The 27,178-nt window shown below is 40.0% G+C and overlaps 1 protein-coding gene across 1 annotated transcript in view; it reads left to right on the forward strand.

Annotated features, from left to right (window-relative positions):
- The window catches only part of PDE1C (phosphodiesterase 1C), a 311,651-nt gene that overhangs the window by 67,773 nt on the left and 216,700 nt on the right, over positions 1-27,178 (forward strand). Inside the window, exons 3-4 of the mRNA XM_010713053.3 lie at positions 500-550; positions 9,440-9,611. Of these exons, the coding sequence (XP_010711355.1) occupies positions 500-550; positions 9,440-9,611 (223 nt within the window). The remainder of the gene's footprint in view (positions 1-499; positions 551-9,439; positions 9,612-27,178) is intronic.

Raw genomic sequence — 27,178 nt, forward strand, 5'->3', positions numbered from 1 at the left:
TTTGCTGTTCTCCTGAATGTAAAGGGCAAAAATGATGCTTTGATATAACATATATATGAATGATATATAATAAATATATTTCATGATATATCTATGATATAAAATAGAATTTGCAAGGATGACTTTAATCATATATTGCTACATACTACTAATGGCTAGTGTTTGAACACGTGGAAATTATGATTATGATAAGCTATTATGTGGGACAGGGCAATGTTCACAGGTGCCAACAGAGTGCCATGCTGGCTCTGAAAGGAGAACCAAACCAGACAAACTGACAAACATGCATTTGGTGGCAAAAAAACCCAAACACAACAATAACAACAACAAACACACACAAAAACCCATCTGTGTCATACCTATGTATATATACCCAACTGCGGTTGCTGTGAATAGCTGTCTGTCATTTATATGCAGGAAACTCGGTAATATTAGTAATTTCAGGTAGTGTAGCACTTAAATTTAATGCTTTTTGTTTCTCTGTCTTTTCTCCTTTCAGTTGCAAATGAGACGGGTGACAAAAATGCACGGCCACTTTCACGATTTGCCCGTAAGTAGACTTTTTAATTTTAACTGGATGACTTGTCTATTTACGCATTCAATATGTCTTTTAATCTCATAGCAACCCTATCATTACAGTTCATTTACAGTACTGAACTGAAGCACGATAGTACCTAGCAGGAAATGTGTTTTACGGAAATCCAGTCTTACTAAACAGCATTGATGTGAATTTAATAGAATGGAAGGCTTTGTGGCTATACAGTCATTTCAAGCATAAGAGGTTGTAAATCTGTGTCAGAAAGGCAGCTGAAGTTGACAGCAGTGGCTACAGAGATTTAGGTTAAGCCTTAGAAATTGCATACTATATGTAATGCAAATTCGAGTCATACTGATACTTCATCACCATTTACATCACGTGGCAGGGTTGGGAACTAAATATATGACTTGGGTTTTGAAATAAGTGCTCCAGGTTTGAACAAAAGGACACATCTGCTACCGTAGCACCAACTGAACGTGCATTTGACCATATGGATCATTAAAAACATATGATGAAATACATAGGAAAGAGGAGGAAGATAGGAAATCCTATTTATAACGCATGAAATTTCATGATGCTTAGTGATCACTTAGCCGAGAAAATCCCATTCTCATCATTAAAAGAGGCCACTTGCCGTTATTGCCAGGTAGTACAGGTCGAAACATGGGATTTACGAGCAGGTGCAGTATTTCGCATAGGCACGGGATGGCGCTCGGAACATACGGTAGGAACACACGGTACCTCACACAAGCATTGGTGGGGAGGATAGAGCCGAAACTACTGCGGCTGTAAATCTGCCACATGTAGTGACTTATGACGTGATGGAACAGATTGAGCAGGACTAAGAAAATTGTACTCGCATTCCGTATACCTGATTTAGGGTTTATTTTCCTTCGTGCTTCAGGCCATGAAGGTTAAAAGAGGGCTCTGTTATTGAGTATTGGCTGCTTGAATGCTGAAAATACTTATGATGAAGGAATTCTCAAAGGATAGCAATGCAGATGGAAATGCAGATGTTTTGAGTTCTTTATCACTTTGCTTTTGTCCGTTATGGTTCCTGAATTCTAGTTACAAGGTTGGGAGATTCAACCCAAATACCATTTGTTCCGAGATGTTCAGGTTACGAGGACTAGATGCTGAATATTGCCTGCCTAGTAGGTCAACTGTAATGCCACATCATTGTAAACTGAGCTGGCATTTTAGTTTGGATTAGCTGCTCATAAGATTATTGGTTTTTGGTGTTTGTCTGTAGAGTTTAAGTCTGAGACCCAGGAGCAAACAAGTTCTGTTACTGCTCTAATCTTGGCTCTCCAGAAGGCTGCCAAGACTTATTTGTGGAGGCAGGGCTAACTTGCATTACATGGAAGAGAACTGACTAGTGGATGCTGTCAGGTGAATGAAAATAGAGAAACCTCCATTGTAGGGCCTTGTTTTACAACCTAATGCTGCATGGGATTAAGAGAGGAGGTGAGATCAAGGCCACAGCGTGCTTGGAGTGTTGAAAATGAAGCGCAGGGGGAAACACATACATTAAAAAAAGCCCACAACGACGGTGTAGGGAAGGAGGAGAATCATTCAGAGTGTACAGTAGAATTTCACTGTTAGGATTTTAATTCAGTGATCTTGGAGTCAAGCTGAGAATCCAACTAGCTTATGAAAGAATCATCATAGAATCACAGAGTGGCCTGGGTTGAAAGGAACCTAAAAGATGATTGAGATCCAACCCCCCTGCAATGGGCAAGTTGCCACCCATGAGATCAGACTGCCCAGGGCCGCATCCAGCATGGCCTTGAACACCTTCAGGGTTGGGGCATCCGCAACGTCTCTGGGAAACTCTATCCTGTAGCTGTCCTCAATTTATTGGCTGTATTTTAGTATGGTAAGCTCACCTGCTCCTATTATTATCTAGTTAAATATTCCCCCACTGAAAATCCGCAACTGCAGGTGATAAGGGAAATATTTTCAGGACAGCTCACAGCCTTCTCACAGTCTTGAGGCACACAGTGCTTCTATCACCTTATTTAGTAGCTATAGTCCTCGACGACTTCTATCACTATTTATCAGGCTATAACAGCAATTGCTTATCTTCCATCAGGTGGTGGCTCTCATCAAAGGCAGCACACCACAGCAGTCCTACAAAGCTAGGAGAAGACACTGTGACTTGAGAATCATTCAGATTATAGTGGACCTCTTGAGATTGCTTAGTCCAAAATCCTACTCAAGGTCAGCTAGAGTCACTTGCCCAGCATTTTCTCAGTTGAATTTTGAACATGCAGAAACTTCACAGCCTCTCTGTACAACACATACAAGTGTTTTCCTGTTCAGATGGTACTTCCTCTCTTTAAAATTGTGCTGATTGCCATTAGTTTTCACTTATTTACCACCTATAACTCCAAACACATACTACTCCCGTTCTGCAGAAGAGAACAAAAAAAAAAGCCTACAACCACCAATTTATAGTTTAACTACAAGACTTCAATATTTGACCTAGAAATCAAGCATTTCATCTAGATATCAGTAACATGAACACTTAGATTAAACTGAGAACAGTTGTGATTCCAGTGACGAAATGCTGTATTGTGAGCAGCAGTGTTAAGGTTGTCTTCTCAACCCATCCATTGTCTCCACCCATTGATTGTATGAATGGCAATCATCTTGGCCAAGGCAGTCTCTTGGAAGTCTGAGAACCCTTTCTTTTTACTCTAAGCTAGACAATTCCAAATGCTGAGTTGTAATAGAAGACTGTGGTTGAAAATGCAGGCTGCTGAAAGACAGTGAATTGGGAAATACAACTTCCTATCAGCTCCTGTTTGCATTTCTTACCTCTTCAGAAGTGATATCTCCAGTAGTACTAAAATTCAGAATCTCAGATGGTTATTCTGGTGCCCTGTCAAATTTTCCTTACCCTACACCAGTTAAAAGCCAATATCTTATGTCCAGGATGCTAGACCACAGGATGAGTGCTGGGTAAGTGGTTTTTCAGTCACACGTTTTGTAGGAGGTAAAAATCCTAACTGCCATATTTGACTTCCATGAACTGTGTGAATCCAATTGTCAGTGCACAAACAACAACTTAGGGCATTTTGATGCAGGCAATTTAAACACTTTTGACAAAGCCTCCTTTGGAAAAAACAGAGATACTTGCAGTCCTTCAGAAGCTATGCCTTTGGAGATCAGTGACCATGAACATTTGATTTAAGTATTTCTGCAATCAAGCTGACCACGTGTCCTAATTCTGCATGTTCTCTGTAAGTACAAATACATCAAATATGATTAAAAAACATTATGTAACTGTTCTGCTGGAACCATGAAGGTAATCAGATGCAGGGGCCAGTGGTTCCTTTAAAGTCAGCCAGAATCCCCAACTAAGACAATCATATTGCATATATAAAATCAGTCACTTTTCATTCAGCATACAGAGGCAAAAAACACAAATAGCCTCTGCCACACTTTTGAAGTCTTGGATTTGTCTTTGGTCAAAACCAGGTTAGTTTTCCATGTTAGAACTTTTTAGTATTTTCATTGTTAATAAAAAGGGGTACAAGCATGATCATAGAATCATATCATAGAATGGCTTGGCTTGGAAGGGACCTTTGAGATCATCCAGTTCCAACCTGCCTATAGCAGGGACACCTCTCACTAGACCAGGTTGCTCAAAGCCCCATCCAGCCTAGGCTTGAATGCTCCCAGAGGACATCCTCAGTCTCTCTGGACAACCTGTTGCAGTGTTTCACCACCCTCACAGTAAAGAGTTTCTTCCTGGTATCTAGTCTAAATCTACCCTCTTCCAGTTTAAAACCATTTCCCCTTGTCCTGTTGTTACATGCCCATATAAAAAGTCCCTTCCCAGCTTTCTTGTAGGCCCCCTTCAGATACTGGAAGGCTGTTCCAAAGTCCCCTTGGAGCCATCTCTTCTCCAGGCTGAAGAGCCCCAGATTTCTCAACCTGTCCTCATAGGGGACATGCTTATTAGCAGGTCAGTAAGAGAAAGTTTTCCTTACATACCTTGTGTTGACTGCATCCTGAAAAGCAACAGACTCAAACGTGGCAGTTCTAAAAGAGTTTAGATGTGAGACCGAGTTACCCTGAAGTAGCAGCTGGTAGGAAATAAACTCCAAAAATAATTAAAAAAAGAAAAACAAACAAAAGCAAGCAGGTTTAGTTGACTGAAGAAGGCACTTTAATTTTAGGTTAACTATTGAACTAAGTCAATATCCAGTTCACAGTATCTACAAATATTGGGCATAGACAGTCACTACAGTACAGTAAGTATATTGAAGCACCAGATTCCAGAGAAGACTGTAAAATACATTTTAAACTACCAGGAGGAAAGCATCTTCAAGTCAGCAGTATTAATAGAGAAGCAGAGTTTAGGTCTAAGTTCTCACCTTCTGAGCTCTTAAGGCAGCCAAGCTATGAGCAAATCAAACTGCTGCATACTGAAACACAGAGCAGCAACTGTACTGAACAAATCTTGTAAATAATTCAAGGATACACTGAAACAGGATGGGTAAATGGTAATTTTTTATTGGAAAACAAATATACAACTTGGAACGGATTTGAGGCAAGTCATGCCATAAGCAGGTTTAAAAAAAAAAAAGAAAAAAAACCTAACAGCTAAACAAAAAAAGCATAGTGACATAGGATACAGTGAAAAAGAACTGCATGGTCATGACACTATAGGATGATAAGTGTTGGAATAGGAAGGAAAATAAGAATGGGAACTATTATGAAAAGGAAGGGAAGTCACAGAAACACAGAATCTCAGGGATTGGAAAGGATCTCGACAGATCATCTAGTCCAGTCCCCTTGCTGAAGCAGGAACATTAATATCGTAGGTATGTGCTGAGTTAAATTAATAGTACCTAAAATTTTGCTGAGAACACTTTTATCTATTCTGCTATGCTGTGTTTTCATTGAACAGTCAGTAGAGTGCAGATCAAACATTCAAAAACATCCTGGCTGAATGGCATAAAAATTGGCATCATTTGCGGACAAGGAGTGAAGTAGTAACTGAAGAAATAGCTTGTTATCATTGGCATACGAATCACAAACCAGAGACCAGGTGTTTTTTTAGGATGGGGCCTTTCACATTCACTTGAATGATTAGTTTGAAGTAACTTCATCTTCACAACAGAGAACAGTACTTCCTTTGCTGCCAAATTGTGGTCAATAGCAAAACTCAGATTTTGGCACACCTGCCGTTAGGCTAGCCTTCCCTATCTCCTTTATCTACCTTTCTGTACAATGAAGCAAATGGCAGATATCCTACAGAAATTCAGATGAGCTTTGCCCATTATGACTGTTTCCCTCCAGCTCTCTGGGGTGTGTGGCTGTTTCCAGCTTAGTTCAGGACAAAGAAGAGACAAAGGCTGCTGCTGTTAAGTGGGGCAGTGGGAATGATGCACGTGTAGCTATCCGGATAGGCAGACTTGCATTGTAACAATATTTTCAGAGTATATGAAAGTATTTGAACATCTACTAGGTCAAATATACCACAGATTCTTTAAGCAGAGTTCTGTGTTCTAAATTATAACACCTAAATCTATCTTGCTTTTGCCCCTAGCTCACCAAGAGTATAATAAAATGAGGGAAAAGAACTTTTCAAATGCTTAGGCTTATCACAAGGATTAGAAGTTAAATCTGAGTTGTTACTCATTTAGATGCTAGGGCCAGTCAATATCCTGTTCTCTCAAACATCAGAGTCTGCTCATTCAGTTTCATTATCTTGCTGGTGGTCATGTTGTGCCATCAGTACTCTAACAGTTGCAGCTGTGGGGATTTAGGTCCATCAGGCATTCAGTGTTTTGGGCAGCTGGAGGCTTCTGGGTGATGGTTGGTCAGTCAGGCCTATTAAGCAAAACACTATAACTATAGGCAGGCTAAATGTGGATTAGGGTAGGTGAACATGGCTTTTCATTGCTGTAACAAGACTGGTTAATTCATGTTAGTTGGCAGATCTGTTGATGTTCATCTTCAGAAGAGCTGTTTATCTTGATCGAATCATAAAAAAGAAGTATATGAAGGAACCTCTGTGCTGGAGGAAAAGGGCTGGGCTCTGTATCAAGGATGTAGGGGAAAACAATATATATTGCAGTAAGTTTGAGGTGAGTGACTATATAGTTTTCAGTAAGAGTTTGCTAACGTGTAGCTGTGAGCTTTTGGTGGTAGTACGAGTTGGGAGCTATTTGCATCCAGTAAGTGCAGAAAATGGATAATGTGTTCTGTACCTGTCAAGCTGGAGTGCTCATAGAATAAAAAACAGAGCTGTGGAAATAAAGAGAAGGTCTGGGTTTGGGAAGCTCAGCAGATCCCTTGGAATAGTTGCCGGAGAAAGTCTCAAAATTATAAATGAGGCTTGAGAGCTTCATTTCCACAAAATATGATTTCAGTAGTATGCAACGGTTTTATTTTTCTGTAAGTAGTGCGCAGTGTTTGTGGCTGGATGACAGCTTGTTTTATTGTGTGGACCATATTTATGACCAACGTATGCTACTCTTGTGCAAGAGAGATGGTCATCTCAACATACAGGGAGTCACAGTATGTTTGGCTCTATCACAGATGACTTGTTTGGCTGCATAATTTAAACGTCTTGTATTCCTTATATTTCTGCCTATGAAACGGGACCACAAATGCTTACCAATTCAAATAAAACAGATTTTTTAGGAAATTTGAGTGGTACCCTGAGCAGTACAGTAGTACTGTAGCATAGCATTACAATCCTTGAATGACAAAGATGTGCTGATGCTGCGTTCAATTCTGCAGCTGCTGCATACAGATTATTTGGCTTTGGACTACCTGGTGTGACTATTAATTTTCTAGCTATTGTTAGTCCTTGGCACAGGACACCAAAGCAACCTGTAAATTTGGATAGTTACGGTCCTTGTGTATTAAATAGCTGCTGACAGCTAAGGGCAGAGAAGCAAGCTTTCTTTGTTTTTTTTTTCAAGCTTTCTTTGTTATCTGGAAAATACTCTGAAAATTATTTTGGAAAGAAGGAGGTAAACATGAATTCTTGTTTTTCTTCTTTCTCTCCTCTCCTTTTTCTTCTATATCTGTGCCATTTTAGCTGTGTGAAAAGCAGACGTAAGACAACCAGCAGACTACTCCTGCTAATACCTGTTTGTTGCAGCTGATATTATTGCTTCTAAAGAATGTTTTCTTGTAATAGATTCTCATGAGATATGACATAGAAAACTCTGTTCTGATTAGAAGAATTGCTCTTTTATGTACTTTATGTGTAGTATGCTTAGTTCATATATGTTAGATCCATTATTTGCTGCCTAACTATCTCTGCTGGACTGAGCTAAGTCTGAGTTCCAGATAGTATTGCCTTTACAGTCTTCTATTAAAAAAAATCAGCTGCTGACTTCAGAAATATCCCATTTGTTAGATTTTTTTTTTTATTTGTTTGTTTTGCACAGTAATAAAATGCCCATGCAGAATGACCAGCAGAAGAGGTGGTATGTCTTACTGCTGCCCTGGAATCCAGTAAGCTTAATGCTTGTGCAAAGTCTCTTAACTGAAATAGTTGGTATTTCAGCACTTAACTGCTCTTTTTGGAAACTGCTAGCCCATCTGAATGTATTCTGTAATGCTTTAAACTTAGAATATGTACAGGTGTTCAGTATGGCAGTATCAGTGGGGGTTTTTACAAGTGCCTAATTTATTCAGAAGCTATTTGGAAAACTTTGAAAATATGAAGCTTGCTTTCTTGAACTTCATGAAAGTCTCATATTCTCTTCTCCAAAGGCAGAGAAGAGAGGATAATAACTGTACTTTGTCAATGAAACTACAGCTACAGACAAGGGTGGGATCTGTGAGTGACAAGCACAAGGCACCCAAAGACACTTCTAAGTAAATGTAAAAAGTTTATCCACAGATCTATTTTGGCATTTGAATGTCTGTTGAAAAAAGCTGAACTTTCAATAGAAAGTAAATACCTTTTCTAATACTAGTCCTAATTATTAAACTTCATTACCTTGAGCCAGTGAAAGTTAACAGTTAATATTGTATTGATTGTTCAGTTTGGTTTTCTGTTAGTTCTTTCATTTAAGATACTGCCATGTCAATACGTGTAAAGTTATAGCTCAAGTAGAATGTGAAGAGGGAGCTTTTCATTGACACATGAAACTTGTTCTATCACCAAATCTTTCTTTGGGAGGCCATTGCGTTCTGACCCTGGCAGCAAATCCCTCTGTGGCACAGCTCACTCTCTGCCAGAGCTGGAGGGATAAAGGTGAGAATATCTGTGGCTTGAGCTAAAGAGTTGAACAGGTAAAGGAAAAGCTGCACACACAAGCAATGTAAAATGCAGAATTCACTTGCAGCTTCCTGTGACTAAGCAGGTGTTCTTCCATTTCCAAAAGAGCAGAGGAGAAGTGGTTACTGGAGAAGACACATACATTTGGTAACTCCAAATGTCCCCCTTTTCTCCTTTCTCCCCAGCTTTTATTGCTGAGCACAGTGTCATGCTGCATAGGATATCCTTTTGGTCAGCTTGGGTCAGATGTCCAGGCTGTGCTCTTTCTCAGCTCCTCAGCACTCTCTTGCTGGTGAGGCAGTGTGAGGAGCAGAGAAGACCTTGACACTGTGTAAGCACTGCTCAGCAAAAGCTAAAACTTGGTGTGGGATCAGCACTGTTTGGTCACGAATCCGAGGCCCGGTACCATATGGGCTGCTATGAAGAAAGCCAACTCTATCCTAGCCAAAATTGGTACAGAGTCATTACAGTTTTGGATTTTAAAGTGACGGGAATGTTGGAACATAATTCACCTTGAGCTTTATTTCAGGTTTTCAGGCCTAACAACAAAGGGTGATGATGCAAAAAACCTTCATTTTCTAGACTGCTGGGTTACCAGAGAACACGAGTTCATCTTCTCTTCCACTCTCTTTCTGCAGGGTCTAAATCACAGAACTGCTTGTGGAACACCATTATCGGTGGGCTGACTGGCAACCTCAAGGAAAGACCAAAGCCCACCATCATCAGTGACCCCAGACCTCCTGAAGAGATCCTTGCAGATGAGCTGCCACCTGTGGACAGTCCCGAGGCATTGGTGAAAGCATCTTTCAGGTCTGAAGGATATGATTTTACACTGTTTATGCTTGACAGGATGTTTTTAAGCTTGTTTGCAGTGTCTGCAGGAGAAATCAATTCTGGAAGATTCTGCAGCGCTGCATAGCTTTGTGTGAAACAGGAGAGGAAAAGAGAGGTCCATAAATAATACTGACTGGATGTGTCTTTTTACTCAGAGTTCATTAGCCTCCTTAAAAGTTTATGGACAAGACACATATAGGAGATGTCTTTTGAAGGTTGCTACTGTTTAATTTGAAAGTGTTTTAGTGATGAAAGCTTGCACTTCAGGTCAGATGGTGCTTTACTGATGCAAGGGAGCGCTACACCTTTCTCTTTGTTAATGTAATGTCTTGAGAACTGTCGAGCATTGATTTGTTTTGTCCAGGAGAAGGCTTCTGGCCAGGGACTTGTAAACGAGCAATTGCTGCTGTTGTAAAGTATGAGAGAGATCAATTTCTGGATTTTTCTCTCATTTAATCAAGTGGATGTAAAGTTGTCAATAAAGATGCTTATTGGCACGTTTTCTGAAAATAAGGTAAAATGGAGAAGCTGTGTGCTTGTAGTGGGTCTTTGACCAAAACGTGAGCAGTGGTGTGCCCAGAAATAAAGTGTGGCAAAACAGATCTTTTCCAAGTGCTTTTTAGCAACTTTTTCTGAAAACTATGTTCGAGTTTTCTTTTATAACCAACACACGTGTGCGCAAGCATGAAGTGATTTTTTTTGTTTTGTTTTGGATAAATTTCTGTTAAAGTGATTTTTTTTTTATTTGTTTTGTAACTCAGTCTCTCAAACTTATTTCTCTTTGTATAACCATGATTTTGAAGATTCTTATTAAAGTCATTATATGAGGCAGTAATTTCAGTTATCTTGTTTATACTGTTTGATGTTGAAAAAAAAAATAAATTAACAGCAAGTCAATTTATGTCAGCCTATAAAAATAAATCCCATAATCTTAAATCATGTTACGGTTCTTCAATATTTCTGTTGAAATGATTCAGGACAAGAGTTCCAGAACCCTGATTCCCCCTTTTATTATGACCTGTGACATTTAATGGCTTTTAAACACTCTGTGCTTTTGAGATTTCGAATCTGTTTCAAGAGCTCTTTTTAGCTTTCTCTTCTCGCAACAAATTCTGTGTAGCAGCAATCCTTACTTTGCCATCATAAAGATAATTTCAACCATTTTGCGTGACAAAATAATGTCATGGCATTTCAAATGGCGTGATCTGATTCTGTGAGTAGGGTTGACTCTTAGAAGTGAGGTTGTAAGTAGTATAATAAGTACTGATGAATTGGAAAATTTAATTTAGCAAGGTAGTTTTGCTAATGTGATGTAAATAACTTCATAATCATTACAAACCTTTATATTTCATCAGTATAGAAGTTACTATACAATGTGGCATTGTTTGGACTTTTATAAAGGGAAATCATAACTGTCTAATTTTATAAAGAGTAGAAGCATTGTGTGTGTTTGAGCCATAGACAGGAGTTGAAGGCAAAAGCACCTTGCAATTATTGTCTGAAAGACACACAAAAAAATAATAACACAATTATGTTTTCATTCAGCTTAGAATCTTGTTGATACTGTAATGTGAATTGGAACTTAGGAAGCAGTCCCATTTTTTTTTTTTTCCATGTTTGATTCATTGGGGTCTTCTGTGTGTATTGATCTTCAAGTGCAGCCTTGACACAGTGTGACTGGCACGTCTGGGTGCCAGTCGTTACCTGCCAGTTACAGACTTCCCTTATTTCTTGTTTACTAGATGCTGGTGGAAGATCTAGCTATTTCATTGCATTTGGGATTTGCATGTAATAATTACAACCCTGGTGGCTGAACTTCAGGATCTGTGGCGGGCAATATTGGGTTTATAAGAACTGATTTCATGGTGAGAAGGACCAGATGAGTTTTTCTAACGTGACTGCTACAAACCATAAAATGCAGCAGTTCCCTTACTGCTTTTGACTCACTGCTGTTCGAGCAGTATATGGCAATACTATCCCTTTCATGCATTGTTAAAAACAAAATGTCTCTCTGGTGTCAAATGAGTCACGCTTCCTTGTGATTGCATCTCTTTTTATGTGAATACATATAAGCAGCATGAAATCCCAGTTAGCACCTTTGGTATTAGATCTTGTATTCTACTGTGTAGTACTTATTGTTCTGTAGCTTGGACAATTAGGAGGAGAGCTATATTTGATTTTGTGCCACATCAAGATATGAGACTGAAATGGATATAAACATAAAAGGAAGAATGTGATTGTTTTGATTGTTTCAGTCTTTTCAGTCTTACTTTTCGTGCAATAGTAAACCATCTTTATGATGTAAAGCAAAAAGAAATTAAACAGCCCCCTCTCTGCACACCAAATCAGTATAGTGGATGTTCTCTGCTTAGTTAAAAAGTATTCTAATTGTCTTCTACAATTTTTATTCACTATCTCAAAGACAGTAACAAACTTACAATTGGTGTTAACAAGGTCAAATACCTTCCTGAAAAGCAAATTGCAGGAATTTGCAGGACTTTGTTGTTTTCAGTATTGTATTGAGCAAATAATCAAAGTAATTCTGTATCTTGACAAATTATATTGCTGCAGTACTTACTGATTTTGAAATCCATTCTCACTGACATTTACTCTTTTTGTTTAGTAAAGGCAGAGGAGATGCTGACTGGAATTTTACATGGAAAATGTGGTGGAAACGTTGAGAATGAAGGATTATCCCCTTTTGACAATGAAAAAATTATATTTACACATAGAAGTTATTAGCTTGGCTTGCACTTCATGTGACAGATTTGGTACATCCACTGTCTTTCTTCGCACTAATATATAATACACAATTACAAGAGCCATGATCTTATTTTTAAAGGCTCCAAGTTGTCATGATTTTTTCCTAGACTCATTTGGTTTTGACGTACAGGAGAGAACACCATTTTGAGTCCAGCACCTGGGCTGGTGACTGTTGGTGGTGCCTATGAGTGGTGAGTGATGCAGCAGCTATGCTGGATCTGGTGGCAGAAGAAATGCTGTGGTAGAAGGTTACTGGAATGTTCTTGGAAGGACCTGAAGATGCTCTTCAGAGCCAAAACATTCAGTCAGCCTCCCATCCTGGTTCCAGGTCTCTGTGACAGCTGAAGCTGGTCTGCAATTGCAGGCTGGTCCAGCTGGCTCTATCTAACAGGAGGAACTTGGGGTGGCTTGAGCTAGCATCAGTGAGAACAGGGACAGGGATCTTCCTTCCTGCCACCTTGCTGGAGTCTTAGTGAGAGTTTAGTCTCCAGTTATGTGGTGGAGAGGGACCTGGTCACTTTTTGATACTGGGAGGCACCAAAGCTTGCCTACAACTACCTAAGCTGGTATCTGGGGGGTCTGAAAGTCAAGAGAGCCATAACTATATATGTGCATATATGTGCATATAAGTGCATATATGTGATAGACTAAAGCTCTTCCTTCCTTCTTCTGCCCAATAAATCTGTGTCTAGGATTCATTTCTTTATTGCCTGCATTTTTAATTAGATTTTGTTCTTAAAAAAAATAATAATATATATATATAATAAATTATATTTTAAACACAAAAATGAGAGAGAAGTCTTATTTGTCTTAACTTGATAAAAGCCAACAAGACCTACTGTGCAAGGCTGGAAACATGAATTATGCTTTCTCGTTGGTTTTTATACCCATCTACAGCAGATCCAGGGCATGCTAAACATTAAAATGTAAGCTATATCTCTGAAAACCATCTTTCTCAACATCTTTTTCAATTCAGACTTATTATAATGCTCTTTACGTGCATTAAACTTAAATCAATCTGTGTTCTATTCAAACCTGTTGCTTATTCTTGTTACTTATTGATACTCATTAGGATGAATGGGAAGTGAAAATTGTTCTGTTCATTAAGGAAATGGCTCCACATCATTAATCTCTCTTCTCTCTTTTAAGTGTGCCTCTTTTCTAGGTGCGTGTTATACTTTGTGAGAGCTATGCACTCATTTCTTGGTAGATAGAGATTTATGTGTCAGACAGGGGATGATCAGAAAAGAAAGATTTATACCAGTTACTGTTCAAAGGTTTCATCATCTATCATCACACATATCCACATGGATTTGGAAGGAAGGCGGTGTTTTTTTTTTTCTCTAAGGCAGTTGAAATAGAAATGAACCTCTCTTTTATGTATTATTTTTTTAATTTTTTTTTTTTAATATATCACAGTCTTCTTGTTCTTCATAGGATAGATGTATTATTGATGACAAGCAAAGCCCGGCAATTCTGTTCCTGTAAATATCAGGAACATCAAATGACCCAAGCTGAGAAATTCAGATGTGCTGTGGGCGTCCAAGCACAGCTGTACATCCTAAAGGTAGGGCACAAACCCACTTCCAAAGTAGGAACAAGACTTTGAGCTGATATTCCTTGGATGAGCGCCGTCCTGGTGGTAAAGAAGTCCTGCTTAGACGACTGGACAGAGTATCTCCTTGACCATACATGTCTGCCTGATGTATATCACCTGAATCTTGACCTTTAATAAACTGAGCATTTGCCTAGCAGCTGCATGAGGCTTCCAGTTCTGGCTCTGTAAGCTTAAAAATCATCCCTAGTCCTTGGCAGTAATGATGCTAGCCACCACTATGCACACAGGGCAGGCATTTTTAAATCAAAGCTGTACAACCCGAGTCTCAAATGTCTGTGTGACACAAGGCTGTTCCAGGGTGTGTGTGCACAAATAAGATTAATTGGTCAGCTTTCTGTGCTTGCTGGCCCTGCATTCCTTGCAGGTTTAGAGAATAAATTGAGTGTGCAGTTGTGTATAGGAAAATGCATGAAGTTAAGGATTGTCTTTATCCTGCTAAGGAAGTACTTAATGCACTATTTAATCACTTACAGTAGAGATAACTAATAGTCTTTACATACTAATATCAGTCTGGAAGGCCTTGCAATTCCTATTATCTTTAGCCAGCTTCCTGACAGAAAACTGGCTGTCCTTTTTCTAAGGAAAATACTGTATGATTCTCAGCCTTCCCATTAACAACAATTTAATCTACTGATCAAGTTAAGCTGTATGTAACAGAACAGTAGACATCTCACAGGTACTTTAGATCTCCCTGGTAGACTGCAGTCACTCCAGTATCTGTACGTCATTGCCTCTTACACTGGGGTTACACCCAGCATGATCTTCCTGTGCGTGTTCAGGGATCTGGGCTTTCTGATGCAAACTGAACCTGATGCACCCTCACCTAATGGGGATGGAGAGCTCGGCTTCCAGGAAAAGTAGCCATGGAAAGGAGCTGTGGGCCACTTGGCCAGTTCCTCCAGACTGTGAGCTGTACTTGAACAGTGCTTGGGAGGAGGGAATGTAGGCTCTGGAACAGACTTATTGCTCTGGCAGCCTGTATGTGTCCTGAAGGCCATAAGTTGTTCATTCTGTTATTAAATTAAGATTTTCACAGTCTTTTATTCCCAGTGAGAAAACAGGATAGTGGCTTTCTTAATCTTGGCTGTGTAAGAGTGCGATGAGCAGAGATGGAAGTCTTTCACTAATCAGGTGCTGAAACTTTAAAAATTTGTGTAAACAAAAACATTAAAAGGCACTCAAAAGAAATTCCGAAGCAATTTCCCCAGCTTTTAAACGCCTGGCTGACAGCAATGAAGTTGATTGGTATGTTATAATGCGGTGTTTTCCCAAAGGATGTGGTGAATTCAAATTCAATCCAGTAAGGGACAGATTTTGTTTTGTTTTGAGAGTAGGAAACCTGTAAGTAAAAAAACTCAGGAATATTTTGAAGTGAATAGCAACAACAGGATTACAAAATTACTCAGGATAATCTTGAGGCTGTTGGATAAGACCTTAATCTCCATTAATGTCCCACACTTCTTCTGAAAGTGAAGAGCTTCGAAGGGAAGGAGAAAAAAGTGATTCTTAGCTCCAGCTACTGGAGTATGACAATCAAATCTGAAGATGGAACTACATTCTGTATAAGAAAAAGGTATTTTAGAAGTGATTTTTGTATTTAAATACAAGCTTCAGACTTCAATGAAACTCAACAGAGAATCTATTCTAAGTATTTATCTTGGACACACTGGAAATCACTGTACCTATTGCAGGTGTCACCTATCCAATAGGTCGAGCTGTTGATTCCCAGAGTAATGCAATTGATGCCAGGCTATGGCTTGCTCTTGGCTTTTCGGAGTTTTCTGTTTGCACTTTTTGACTCACTGATTTCCGGTGAAAGTTTTGTCTGTTTTCTTATTGCCCTATGCAAAATGATTTTTGGTAACCACCATATTTTGCCCCAAATGCTGTTGCCATGGATTTGCAGTCCAGCTGGCCAGTGATTTTGCAGACCTTAGTAACATCTAGGTAAGAGAAGCTGCTGTGAACTGGCAGCACCCCTTTCCCACATAACTTTCTAATGGCTGTTCTTTATCTGGTATTTGCAAGTTGAGCTGCCTGCTGGCAATTTCTAGAAACTATTTTATGTAATAGAAAGGTCTCATTTGGAAATTATCACACTATCCATCTGAGTGCTCAGCACTCGCTGATGTCAGAGCCATCAGAGTGTCTGTAGTTTGCAGACTGGGACATTTATTTTTAGTTCCAATAATGTTTGGCTCCGAAGCTACTGAAGTATTCACAGCAAGACTGCTAAAACTATCATGTGTTCCTTGGTTTTCATCTGAACTTTATAAATTGATCTAAACTTTACGAATTGATTTAAGTTGTCTTGAAACCAGGCCTGTATTCTAAATTTGCTGTCAGTACTGATCTTGCTATGGCAAAAAAACAACAACAACAACAACAACAACAAAAACTTCTATCTTCTTTTGGTTGAAAGGCCATTGTTTGAGAGCGGAAATTGACCTGAGGCTGCTGCCCAGAAATTCCTTCTCTTGTAAATTTGTCATTTTTTATGTGAGCACTTAGTTTAATACGGCTCCTTGTCAGAGCAAATTTTCTCTCAGCTCAGCTGAGAAGGGACCAAACTACGAAGATGTGTTTCTTTTAAGTAACAGCTACTGAAGAGCATTTATTGGAAAAAGGAAAACCCTCAAAAGTTCTTTTCCTTTTAAACGATGCATGCAAGCATCATTTAGATCACTTAGAGTGTCTGCAGTTGCAGCATCTATGATTAAGAATGTATTTCTGTTCCCACTACTCTGCACATCAGGATTGTTATTTTTTTTTTTTTTTTTTTTTTTTTTTTTTTTTTTTATCATAGACTTGTCACCAATAGTATTTGCTCCTGAATCGAGATGGTTTGTTATCCTGCTAGGTTCCAGTAGCACTTATAATTAAGTCTGCCCTAATTCTGAACAGTGCTATTCGTAATAAAGTAATACTCATTCTGAAGATGTGATGTTGAGAAAATTGGATTCTTCTGGCACTCTACTTCCTTTGGAGGGCTTATTAACTTTCTGAATTGTTTTAAAGTTGCGCATAATGTAATTACTGCTATATCAGCAGTACTTGAGTAAAAGAATTAATGTCAAGTGTAGATACAGTGAGCCAAGTTTGGGGTAAACTGGCATAAAACTCAATTGACTTCAGTGGAGTTTTCCTGACTTGCTGCAGTTGAGTATGTGGTTTGATATTTCGAAACTGTGCTCATAAACTAAAATTTGCATGTTTTTGATTAATGTTATAAATATAATAAACTTGGCAGAGTTGGTCTTTATTTATTTTTCTGAATCATTAGCAATGCTGTTAAATAGTGTTAATCAAAGCAACCTGGGCTAGATGCAGCAAATTCCCTCTCTAATGATGTACATTGGCTTTCACAAAAACTCCATGAAGCTTACAGACCTTGAATTACTACAGCCTTAAACTATTTGCTTGTTTACCCTGCTGCTATAATGTTGACTTCTGTACTGGCAAGGCATTTTGTGAGCAGGATGGTTCTGGCAAGCCATGACCTGAAACACACGGGGGTTTTTTGTGTTGCTCTAGATTCACGTATTTGCGTATTTCATCAGTTCTCAGAAATAAATTGCACTTTTTCTTATTTTCTCCTTGAAATTCATTGTGTAGTCTAAATAATTTTGCTATCCTGATATATCAGCTCTTATGCTAGCAAAGCTACACTCATTTCTTACAGAAATTACTCACTGGTGTCAACAGAATACAGGCTGCTTACTTTTGTACTGCAGCAGAATGTCAACCATGTTGGTCTTCTTTAAACTCATTTCAATTTTTTTCTGACTTCAAGTGAGGTTAACCTCAGATTTCCCATTACATGTTTCATTCTTTTTAAAACAGTTCAAAAATAACTCATGAGAAGTTTATAATAGCGCAAATTGATTCATTATGTTTCGCGAAGATCGCCTGGAATGGCCGTGTTACAGCTCAGGCAACTTTGATTTACTCTGTTTATCTTCTGTGACCCGAATGATGGAGCATGCTCTGCTCTCAGCAAATTCTCAGATTGAAGGAACAGTAGAGTAGTGGGTGTGCTGCAATTCAAAGGGATGGAACCTCATGCAGTCCATGAAGGAAGGGCAAAGTCCTTCACCCAGTGAGGAACAACCCATGCACTAGTACATGCTGGGAGCTACCTGGCTGAGAAGAAGCTGGTGGTCCTCTTTAGACCACAAACCAGCAATGTATCATTGCAGTGAAGAAGACCAACAGTCTCCTGGCTTGAAGGAGAAAGAGAATGACCAGCTGGTCAGATAGTCCCTCTTCTCAGCATTAGTGTGACAGATCCCAGCTACAAGGGAGACATGGGCATGTGTGCAGTGAGTCCAGTTAAGGGCCATGAAGAGGATTAAATGACTGGAGCAGCTGACAAACAAAGGGAGGCTAGAAGAGCTTCAGCGTTCATCCTGAAGGAAAGAAAGCTTGGGGGAAACTTACAGATATAAATTCCTGATACGAGGGAATGCACGAGAGGGAGTCATCCTCTACTCAGTAGTGGACGGTGACAGGACAAGAGGCAGAGGGCAAAAAATGAAATACAAGACAACATAAATAAACAGCTTTTCTTTATTTCTGTGAGGATGACCAAACATTGATGCAGGTTGTCCAGAGAAGTTGTGGAGACTTCATCATTGGAGGTATTCAAAATACAGCTGGAGGCAATATTGGGCACCTTGCTGTAGTCGACCCTGCTTTGAGTGAGGGTGGTTGGAGTGGTGTTCTCCAGAGGTCCCTTCAGCTTCAGGTTTCTTGTGATTCTGTACTGGGGAGGGTGAAGGTAAATTATCACTCTGTGAGTAAAATCCTCGTGTCTGATCTGCATTGCGGATCTGTTATCTGCATTGCAGATTTTTGTTGCACAGTCTGCAAACATCTGCTGCATGGAACTCCCTCTGACGTCAGTATGTAGTAGAGGTCTGCAGTGCAGATTCACAACTGGGATTTTTCTCTGGAGAATTTCTCCATCTGTGTTTGAGATGAATTAGAATAATGTCTTAACTTTTTTTTCTACGTAAACTCTGTATTTTTTAAATTTAATCTTCCATAGTGAAATTCATTAAAATGCAAGGTTTACCTCCCAGTCATCTAAATAAAGTGACACTGAGTTCACAGCTCATACAGATGAGAGAAAAAAAAATTCATCTAAATAAGATAAATAATATAGATTCTCTAATATAATTTACTTTTGTCAGAACTAATTTCCTCTACATAGGGAGGGGAAATGCATATGGCAGAGGCAACTTGCATGAAGAACTGCTGGAAACTTTCTCATCAGCTCATCATAAGTTGGATGCTGGTCTTAGAGAAATTACTTGTGGTGTTAGTAATCACTAGTTTCCTTCCAGCATCAGCTCAACACTTTTATCTGATTTGAGTCAAAACCTGGAACAGAGGTTACTGCTTGTTGCGTTTGCAGAGGTGCTTCTGGGGAATGAATGTCCTGAATTTTTTCTTGATCTTACAAATACTGGATAAATATTGATATTCACAGAGATGCTAGACTGGCATGATATCTGTTTTTAAGCAGTACTCTCTATTAATGTTGATTTCAGAACAGAGCTTGGCCTAAAATTTTCTAATATATTTCCTTTGTCACTCAGATCAGATGAAGTGATAGAAAAGCAAATAAATGCATTATTTTGTTAACCTTTCAGTTGCTGAATTTGTCTATTGGATGTCCAAAATGTGATTATACTTTTCAGTCTTGTCAAAGGTAAAGTCATCTCAATTCTGCTACTTACCTTTTCCCAGACAATGTTGAACTCTCATTATCTGGCTTCTAAAATTCTTGCTTTTTTGTCTTTTTTGTGGGCAAAAAAATAACCAAAATACCAACGGATACGAGGCCAGATTCTCTGCCAGCTTTAGCTGTGCACTTTCAGTGTCTATGACTTCAGTAGAGCTGCATCTCAGGCAGCTAAGATGTCACAAGCTGAACAGCATTAACTAATAGAATGTGATTTGGATGGAGACAAAAGCCTCTGTTAGTGTTCTGTGTGTCTTCATACTTGGGTGGTTTTCAGGGAAGTAACTTGGTGTTAGAATCAAAGGACCAAAAGTTAAACTGACTCAAAATTTCCAACGCATAACACGAACAGCCACCTCAGCCTTATTTTTATTTATTTATTTATTTTTAGTTATATTGTCTGTGGTTCTATTGAACTGTGAAATAAAATGCTGCCCTTTAAGGGCAGTTTTCAGGCTGTGCACTCGTGGCTGAAGCACTGGCTGGACCCAAGCATTCAACTTCACATGGTTGATAGCTGCAGCAATACTTGCTTGCAGTCTCCCAGGCCTCTGACAGTGTTTGTGCCATGCCTGGCATCTCTGAACCACGCAGACTCAAGGGCCACCTCACCACTACCCTTTATAAGCATCTCTAATTATATCCTAATGGCAAATGACAGATGTATTTTCCTGTGAAGTTACTGGCAAGACAGGAAAGGCAGCAGAGGTTCAGTTATTTTGCAGGGGACTTGGGGAAGTCAGAACTGCAGGTAGGAGAGCTGACGTGACCTCATGGTGGTGAGGAGCCATCTGGTTCACATGCCAGTAGCAGCTCCTGTGCCAGTTACATGTCTGTATTTATGCCATTCCTACTGAACCGAGGTCTGTCACCTCATGTTGTTTCTGGCTGAGTGACACCAGCAGCCCCTGGTAGGATTTGCTTGCAGGGCTGGGCTGTGGGCTAAATGAGCTGGCAGAAAGTCTGGAACAGCATCAGGTCCAAGACTCCTCAGTCCAGCAGGAGAGGGTGGTCATCGTCCTCTGTCTATGCCAAATTCATATTACCCCACTGCCTTCCTAGCTTGGCACCAGTCTGTTCCTGCAGCTACCATCAGTTGGAGCATGAAGGTGTGTGAACCTGCAGCCGTCTGCCTTGTCCTCAGCCTAGAATGAAGCAGTTGCTTTCTGACAAAGCCATGCTCAGCTGGGCTGGGGATATCCATGAGCTCCTCAGTGTGCGGAGCGACGTGGAGGATGGTGTCAGCTTGTGCAATCCTTGATCAGTTTTTTGGGATGTCTGCTATGAGCATTTTGTTCATGCTAGTGTTACTGACCAAGTCTGTGATTTCTGTGTGATTTAGGGCTGTTATCTGACCCCAAATGGCTCATACTTGTGAGCACTCTCACCTTGGGTGTTACTGTAGTCTTGTCAAGCCCAGCAGCTGTTACCTGACCATGGCTGTTTAGTGTCCACATTGCAATGCCATCATGGCTCTTTACTCTGTGGCCCTGTTGCATCTAGTTTTCAGGGTCCTGCTGGTTCCAGCATCACACCGGCCATGAGCTGTAAGCACAGTGTTTGGGGCTGTGCCACTTCTCCAGCTATACACTGACTAGCGATTCTTTAGGTGTCTTGAATTCAGAAGATGCATCCGAACTACACGATTACAACCCAGAGAGTGCTTCAAAAGCCTAATGTTTTTGAATTTATATGCCTTCTTGAACACAGGTGCCTTGCTGCAGCATAGGCAGTGCAGACATACAGCCAGCTTACCCTGCAAAGTGCCTTTGGCAATAATATTTAGTCAATGTAACTAATGGGAAGGTTAGAGAGAATTGCTGAGTTCATTTTATATGCACTTACTGGAAGTTATTCTTTTCAACTTTAATCATCTTGGCCATATCTTACTAAAATAAAGCTTTTTCTTTAAAAAAAAAAGAAAAAGTCTTGTTCTGTGATCATCAGACAGCATGAACTATAAATTAAATAACCCAACTGTATATTTAGAAGCATGCAAAAATCTCATAGCTAAACTTAACACAGAAGTGCAGCTAATTAAAAGTAGCTTGTGCACACTGAGAATAATGCTATACTTGCTCCTGGTTTTACAGGGTAAAAAATAGACTTCAGTTAAATGAAATTACAAAGAAAATCTTCATTATTTTGCTCTATTTTGAAGGAAAAAGTAAATATTGGAAATTTCATAGATGGTTTTAACTTTTTTCAATAGCCGGTGTTTTTCAACTTCAAACATTTTCATCTACAGTTTTGATACCTCTAAAATATATGTTAATAGTTTGAGATCTAGCAAACAACAACCGCTGATCAAATCACTCACACTATTAAAACAACAACATGAGAATCCACACTAGGAAGCAGCCCGATGGGAAAACACATAGAAAAAATGGTAACGCATCATTTTCAAGATAATTTATTTTGTGTTTCCTCCCCCCCCCCCATGGTTTGTTTGTAAAGGTTTGTCACAATCCTTAGTGAGCACTAATGCAAGGAACTGGCTTTGCAAAGGACCTTCTCCTCCCTGCTCCTCAGGATACCTGATGTGTAACTGCACAAATGGGAATGCAGTGAAAGGGGAAGACGAGGCATGAAAGTAGATGGATGATGCCTTGTGTGTGTGTGTGCCTGTTGTAAGCAATGAGAGGAGAAGGCAATTTTATAGACCAGGATTCTGCTCAGAGATGCTGGTGGTCCCTTAGGATAACTCACCCCCTGTATTGTCTTCTATATTCATGTGCTTTCTGTGTGAGAATCCTGAGAAAGGCAGCATGTCTCTGAAAAATGTGGTGTGTGGTGCTCGGTGCCTCTTCTTTTAGGGGCACAAGTCCTCTTTCCTCTCAAGTATCAGCAATTTGAAATCTTTCTCCTTTCAGGGAAGTCTCATAGGCTGACACCTGTGAGAGCACTGCAGCAGCTCAGCCAGGTGGGAAGCCTGAACACATACTGAGTGACAAAACTTGGCTGCTAGAAGCAGCATTAAATATCAGCAGTGAAATTTGTCATAAACGGGTCCGGTGAGGAACCAGATATGTTGTGCTCAATCCTGAAGATATGCAAAAAAGCCCCAGCTTGATTATTAAGATAAAAGGAAAAAAATCCCACAACAGCCATAGTCTGGAGGAAAATACTTATTTTTCATTCTAATGTAGAAAGCAGGACCTTGGTTTCAAAGATCTTGCTGTCATTTCCCTTTTGATATGAGTCACCTGGTGCTGCTACAGGCGAACGTCTGCCAGAAGTGCTGAGGTGTCGGGGCAGCACCGTGCTAAGAGGCTGCCTGTTCCCAGCTCTCTGCTCGTTGCAGGATGTGAGCTGCCCTGTCCAGGCAGGTGGTTTTGCCTCTGAAGGTTGTACCCAGCTTCTCTTTCATGTGCCACATGGCCGTGACTAGCTGCTGAGTGTGGCTGCACATTGTACATGTGCAGCTGGATGTATGCGTGGGCTCTTCTGGTCCGGCTCTAGGAAGACTGTGGACAAGAGGACACAGTGACAGAGGAGTGATAAGTTTGGTAAGCCAGACCTCTGCACGGCATCTAATTTTAGTGTTTATCTGAGCAGTGGGTAAGTGGAAGTGTTGTCAAGTGACAGATAAAGCCCTAAAAACACGCACTGTGACCATCCTATTTAGGTGGGAGTAACCATGGGCACGGGGATCTAAGGGAGCTGCTTATGCTTTTGTTGTGCAGCCCAGAGTGAAATCAGGAATAACTCCAAGTGAGAGTCAAATAGACTCCAAGCCTGTAGATGAAAACAGATGAAGGGACAGAGTCTCTGACCTTGTCTAGCCATAAAAATAGCAGTGGTTTAAAAATCAGTTTTATTAACGTGGAGCTTGTGCCTGTTTCATTGGATTTGGTACCTGATGTGTGCAGCTTCTTTCCAGCACACCTTGGAAGGGAACTGAGCCAGGTCAGGCACTGATGCAGGAAATCAGAAACACTCTATTTGTTGTTTTCTCCCTTTGCTTCCATCTGAAATGAGATAGAGGGGCACCTTTCCATGCTGTTATTCTATTTCCCTTTCCTCACCCGGTTTCCATTGCACTTCAAATTTGGGCCTTCAAACTTGCCCCTGACAACAGACTGATGGTTTTCTCTTTCATTTGCCCCCTGTCATGGCATGAGCACTTTTACTCTGGGTGATTTACTGTCCAGGCTGTCAAACAGCATTTATTGACCATTTCTGTGATTGCAAATTTGCAGTTGTCATTCATTCCATTTGCTCCATTTCTTTTTATTTAGGCTTCTGGCGTAGGACACAGTCCTCACTGTACTATCAGTAATCTCCTCTGAACCCTTCCCAAAATTCATCGTGCTTATTATTCAGAAAAGCAAAGAAAGGGTCAATGAAGAACACAGAGACAGAAAGAATTCACTCCTGTCAGTTTATATTTAACAGATGGCATTTTTATTTTATTTTTTTTTTAATTCAGAATTAAATTGCCAACCCTTTTCTCATTTGAATTCTTGGAAGTAGTTTTGCTGCAGCACAGTAGCCCAAACAATCTGAATCTGTTCGTAGGCAAGAGAAGAGCCCTGCTGGTGGGGATGGTGTGGGTGGTGTAATGCATCCAACCTCCAGCTCACCTCCCTGATATTCAGATGTCAGGATTCTCTGATCATTCGTGAAACACAAATGCAGGCAACTTGCTCTATGTATTTTGATGGCATTTGCAAGACACATTCTTCTGTGTTTTACTCTATTGTATTTTGCTGCTGACGTGACATTGCTGCTGAGCTGATTCATCCTTGTGGAAGGCGAAGTTAGATATGTAAAAATTCAGTTATTTAGCATGTGCTTGATTTGTTACACTGACTTGGTGTGATACTGTGAGTCAAAATCAGTGCATTTGTTTCAGCTTCAGTGATCTGGACTTGGAGGTAGTTCAAGTTAGGAGTGGAGGCTGTTGTCAGTAGTCTTCTGGAGGGGGGACATTTTTTCCACAATTGTAAAGGTCTGTTTGGAAAATGGAAATGATTTTGGCTTTCGAGATTCTTCTGCATTTGAATGAAAGTTTATAACTCACAACAAAAATCTGTGCGCAGATGTAACTCAGTTGAAACATGAGTGTCTCCTAAGCAAACAAGGCAAAGAGAAGTTGGATAGAATCTAGTCCAAATTCACTCAAGCACCGGGACCAGTGAGCACAATTAAAAAAAAAATAAATTGCAGACCTCAGGAGATATTTTTGTCAATTCTGCAGTAAATTTTGGCCTTTTTAAGGTATCTTTTGAGGTTTTCAGTTCCTCCAACGGAAAGCTTCCATACTCATCCTGAGTACAAGCATGGGATGCTCTACTGAGCAATATTAATTGGCATGTGAGGAATTTTAAGTCTGCTATTAACAAAAGTGTACTAACAACCTGATCCAGCAAAATTCAGTATTACGTGAAGTCTGGAAACAAATCTTGAAGTATGATAGGGAAAAACATTCCTAAGAGGAATCATTCTGATTTTGATGAATTGGTCTAGTTCTATCCATCAGAAAGCAAAGTATGTGGATTAAAGGAACGAGTAAGTCTAGAAGTAATGAAGAAAAACTCCCGTCCGCTTGCTGTGTCATTTCTGCCTCCTAATGAACCGTAAATGATGCAGCTGCTTTGCTACATTGGGTGCATTTAGCTATAGAAATGGGGAGGTGGCAACTGAGTGCTGCGATAAGGCGCTGGTAGACTCTCTTTTTAAGCAAAGACTGCTAGATGTGCTCAGTATGTGATCCCTTCTGAATACAGCCAGGTATGTCTTGGTGGCAGATTTATTCTTTAGTTCCTCTGTTTTGGAAAATATCTTTGGAATTTGAGGACAAATAATTCTTAAACCAAGTTTAGCTTCGTGCACTAAGTTAGAAGCAGGTGCATATCAAAGTGATAAGACAAGTCAGTCTCCTGTCATCTGATTTTACTGACTAGTGGAAGCAAACCTAATTTATAGCATCTGTCTTGGTTTGCTTGGAGTTCTGCTCTGCAGAAATATATTCTTTATTGTTTATTTATTTTTTCTTCATAGTAGTTTTGCTGCTGAATTGACAGACTTCAAAAAAAAAACAAAAAAACAAAAAAACCCCACAAAACTTATCCCATAAGGAAAGTGTCTGTGGTTTTTCCCAGAGAAGGACTGAGGTTTGCGTGGGAAGCAATTGTTTTGCACACTGGTTTTAGTGTCAGAGACTTTTACTGTGCTGCAGAACTCAGGTCTTGATTTCAGTACAGTGTGGCAGTTAGAAGAGTAAAAAATACTCCGTCCTTCCTCCTTCTGAGGTTCCCTGCCTGCTTAAACAGCTCTCCTTGTGGCAGAGAGCTGCAGAACCTTCTGGAGAAGCAAGACAGTACCTTTCAAGGTATGCTCTGCATTGCTTCTTTCTCGTGTCTGGGAGAAGAGTGTGTATAATTCTTGTATAGTTTATTTCAATACCACAGTTCTATAACCAAACTGGAATGGTATGTCAAAGACAGGGCAGATAAAATGCTACACAAACTTCCAAATTCATCTTTACTTTCTATATTAATAAGCCAGCAGTTTATAATGCTCCAACACAGCTAGTGTTGATGACTGTGGCACGGAGGCAGAACTGTTTTGGGATTGCTATATTCCCCAGTGGATGGCTGCAAATGCTGCAAAGGAAAAAAAGCAACACAGAAAATATAGGACGTGACTGATGCATGGTTATCCTGATGCGTTTCAGAGCAGGGATAAGTTGTGACTTGTTTACAGAGGGACTGTTTATTAAGGAGAAAATAATGATACATATATATATATTTATATCCTTTATGCATCTTGGATTACAGCAATGTGCAGCTGCATTCCCCTGAGATGCCTGTGTGAGGAGAAGTGCCATGCATGTGTGGAGCTCTAAGGTCTTCAGGGAGCTGTAGGGTGGGAGAATTGCAGGGTGGTAGGAGCCAATGCCAAATTAAAGATGAGTAGTTGAGCACCTGTCCTAGTGAGTACGAAAAATCTGTCCCTTGTCTATGAAGGCAGCAGTGGAGCAGGGGGAACAGATCTCCATAACCACACTTGCTCTGTGGGTTTTCCTTGCAGGCAGTGAGGTAATGTGCCTTGAAATAATTTAAATCAGCATTTTGTACTTGTGTGTTTTTACATTCGCCCTGAATTTTCAGTCATGCTAAAGCATTTAGCACCTCCTCTACAAAGACAGGCTGAGGGAGCTGGGCTGGTTCAGCCTGAAGAAGAGAAGGCTGAGAAGACCTCATTGCAGGCTGCCAATATTTAAAAGGGAATTATAAAAAGGAGGGAAATCAACTTTTTTTCAGGGATAGACAGCAATAGGACAAGGGGGAATGGTTTTAAGCTCAAGGAGGGAAGGTTTAGATTGGATGTCAAGGGGAAGTTCTTCACAGAGAGAAGTGGTGAGGTGCTGGAACAGGCTGCCCAGAGAGGCTGTGGATGCTCCAT

The sequence above is a fragment of the Meleagris gallopavo genome, chromosome 6 (assembly GCF_000146605.3).
Source record: "Meleagris gallopavo isolate NT-WF06-2002-E0010 breed Aviagen turkey brand Nicholas breeding stock chromosome 6, Turkey_5.1, whole genome shotgun sequence".
NCBI classification, from domain to species: Eukaryota; Metazoa; Chordata; class Aves; order Galliformes; family Phasianidae; genus Meleagris; species Meleagris gallopavo.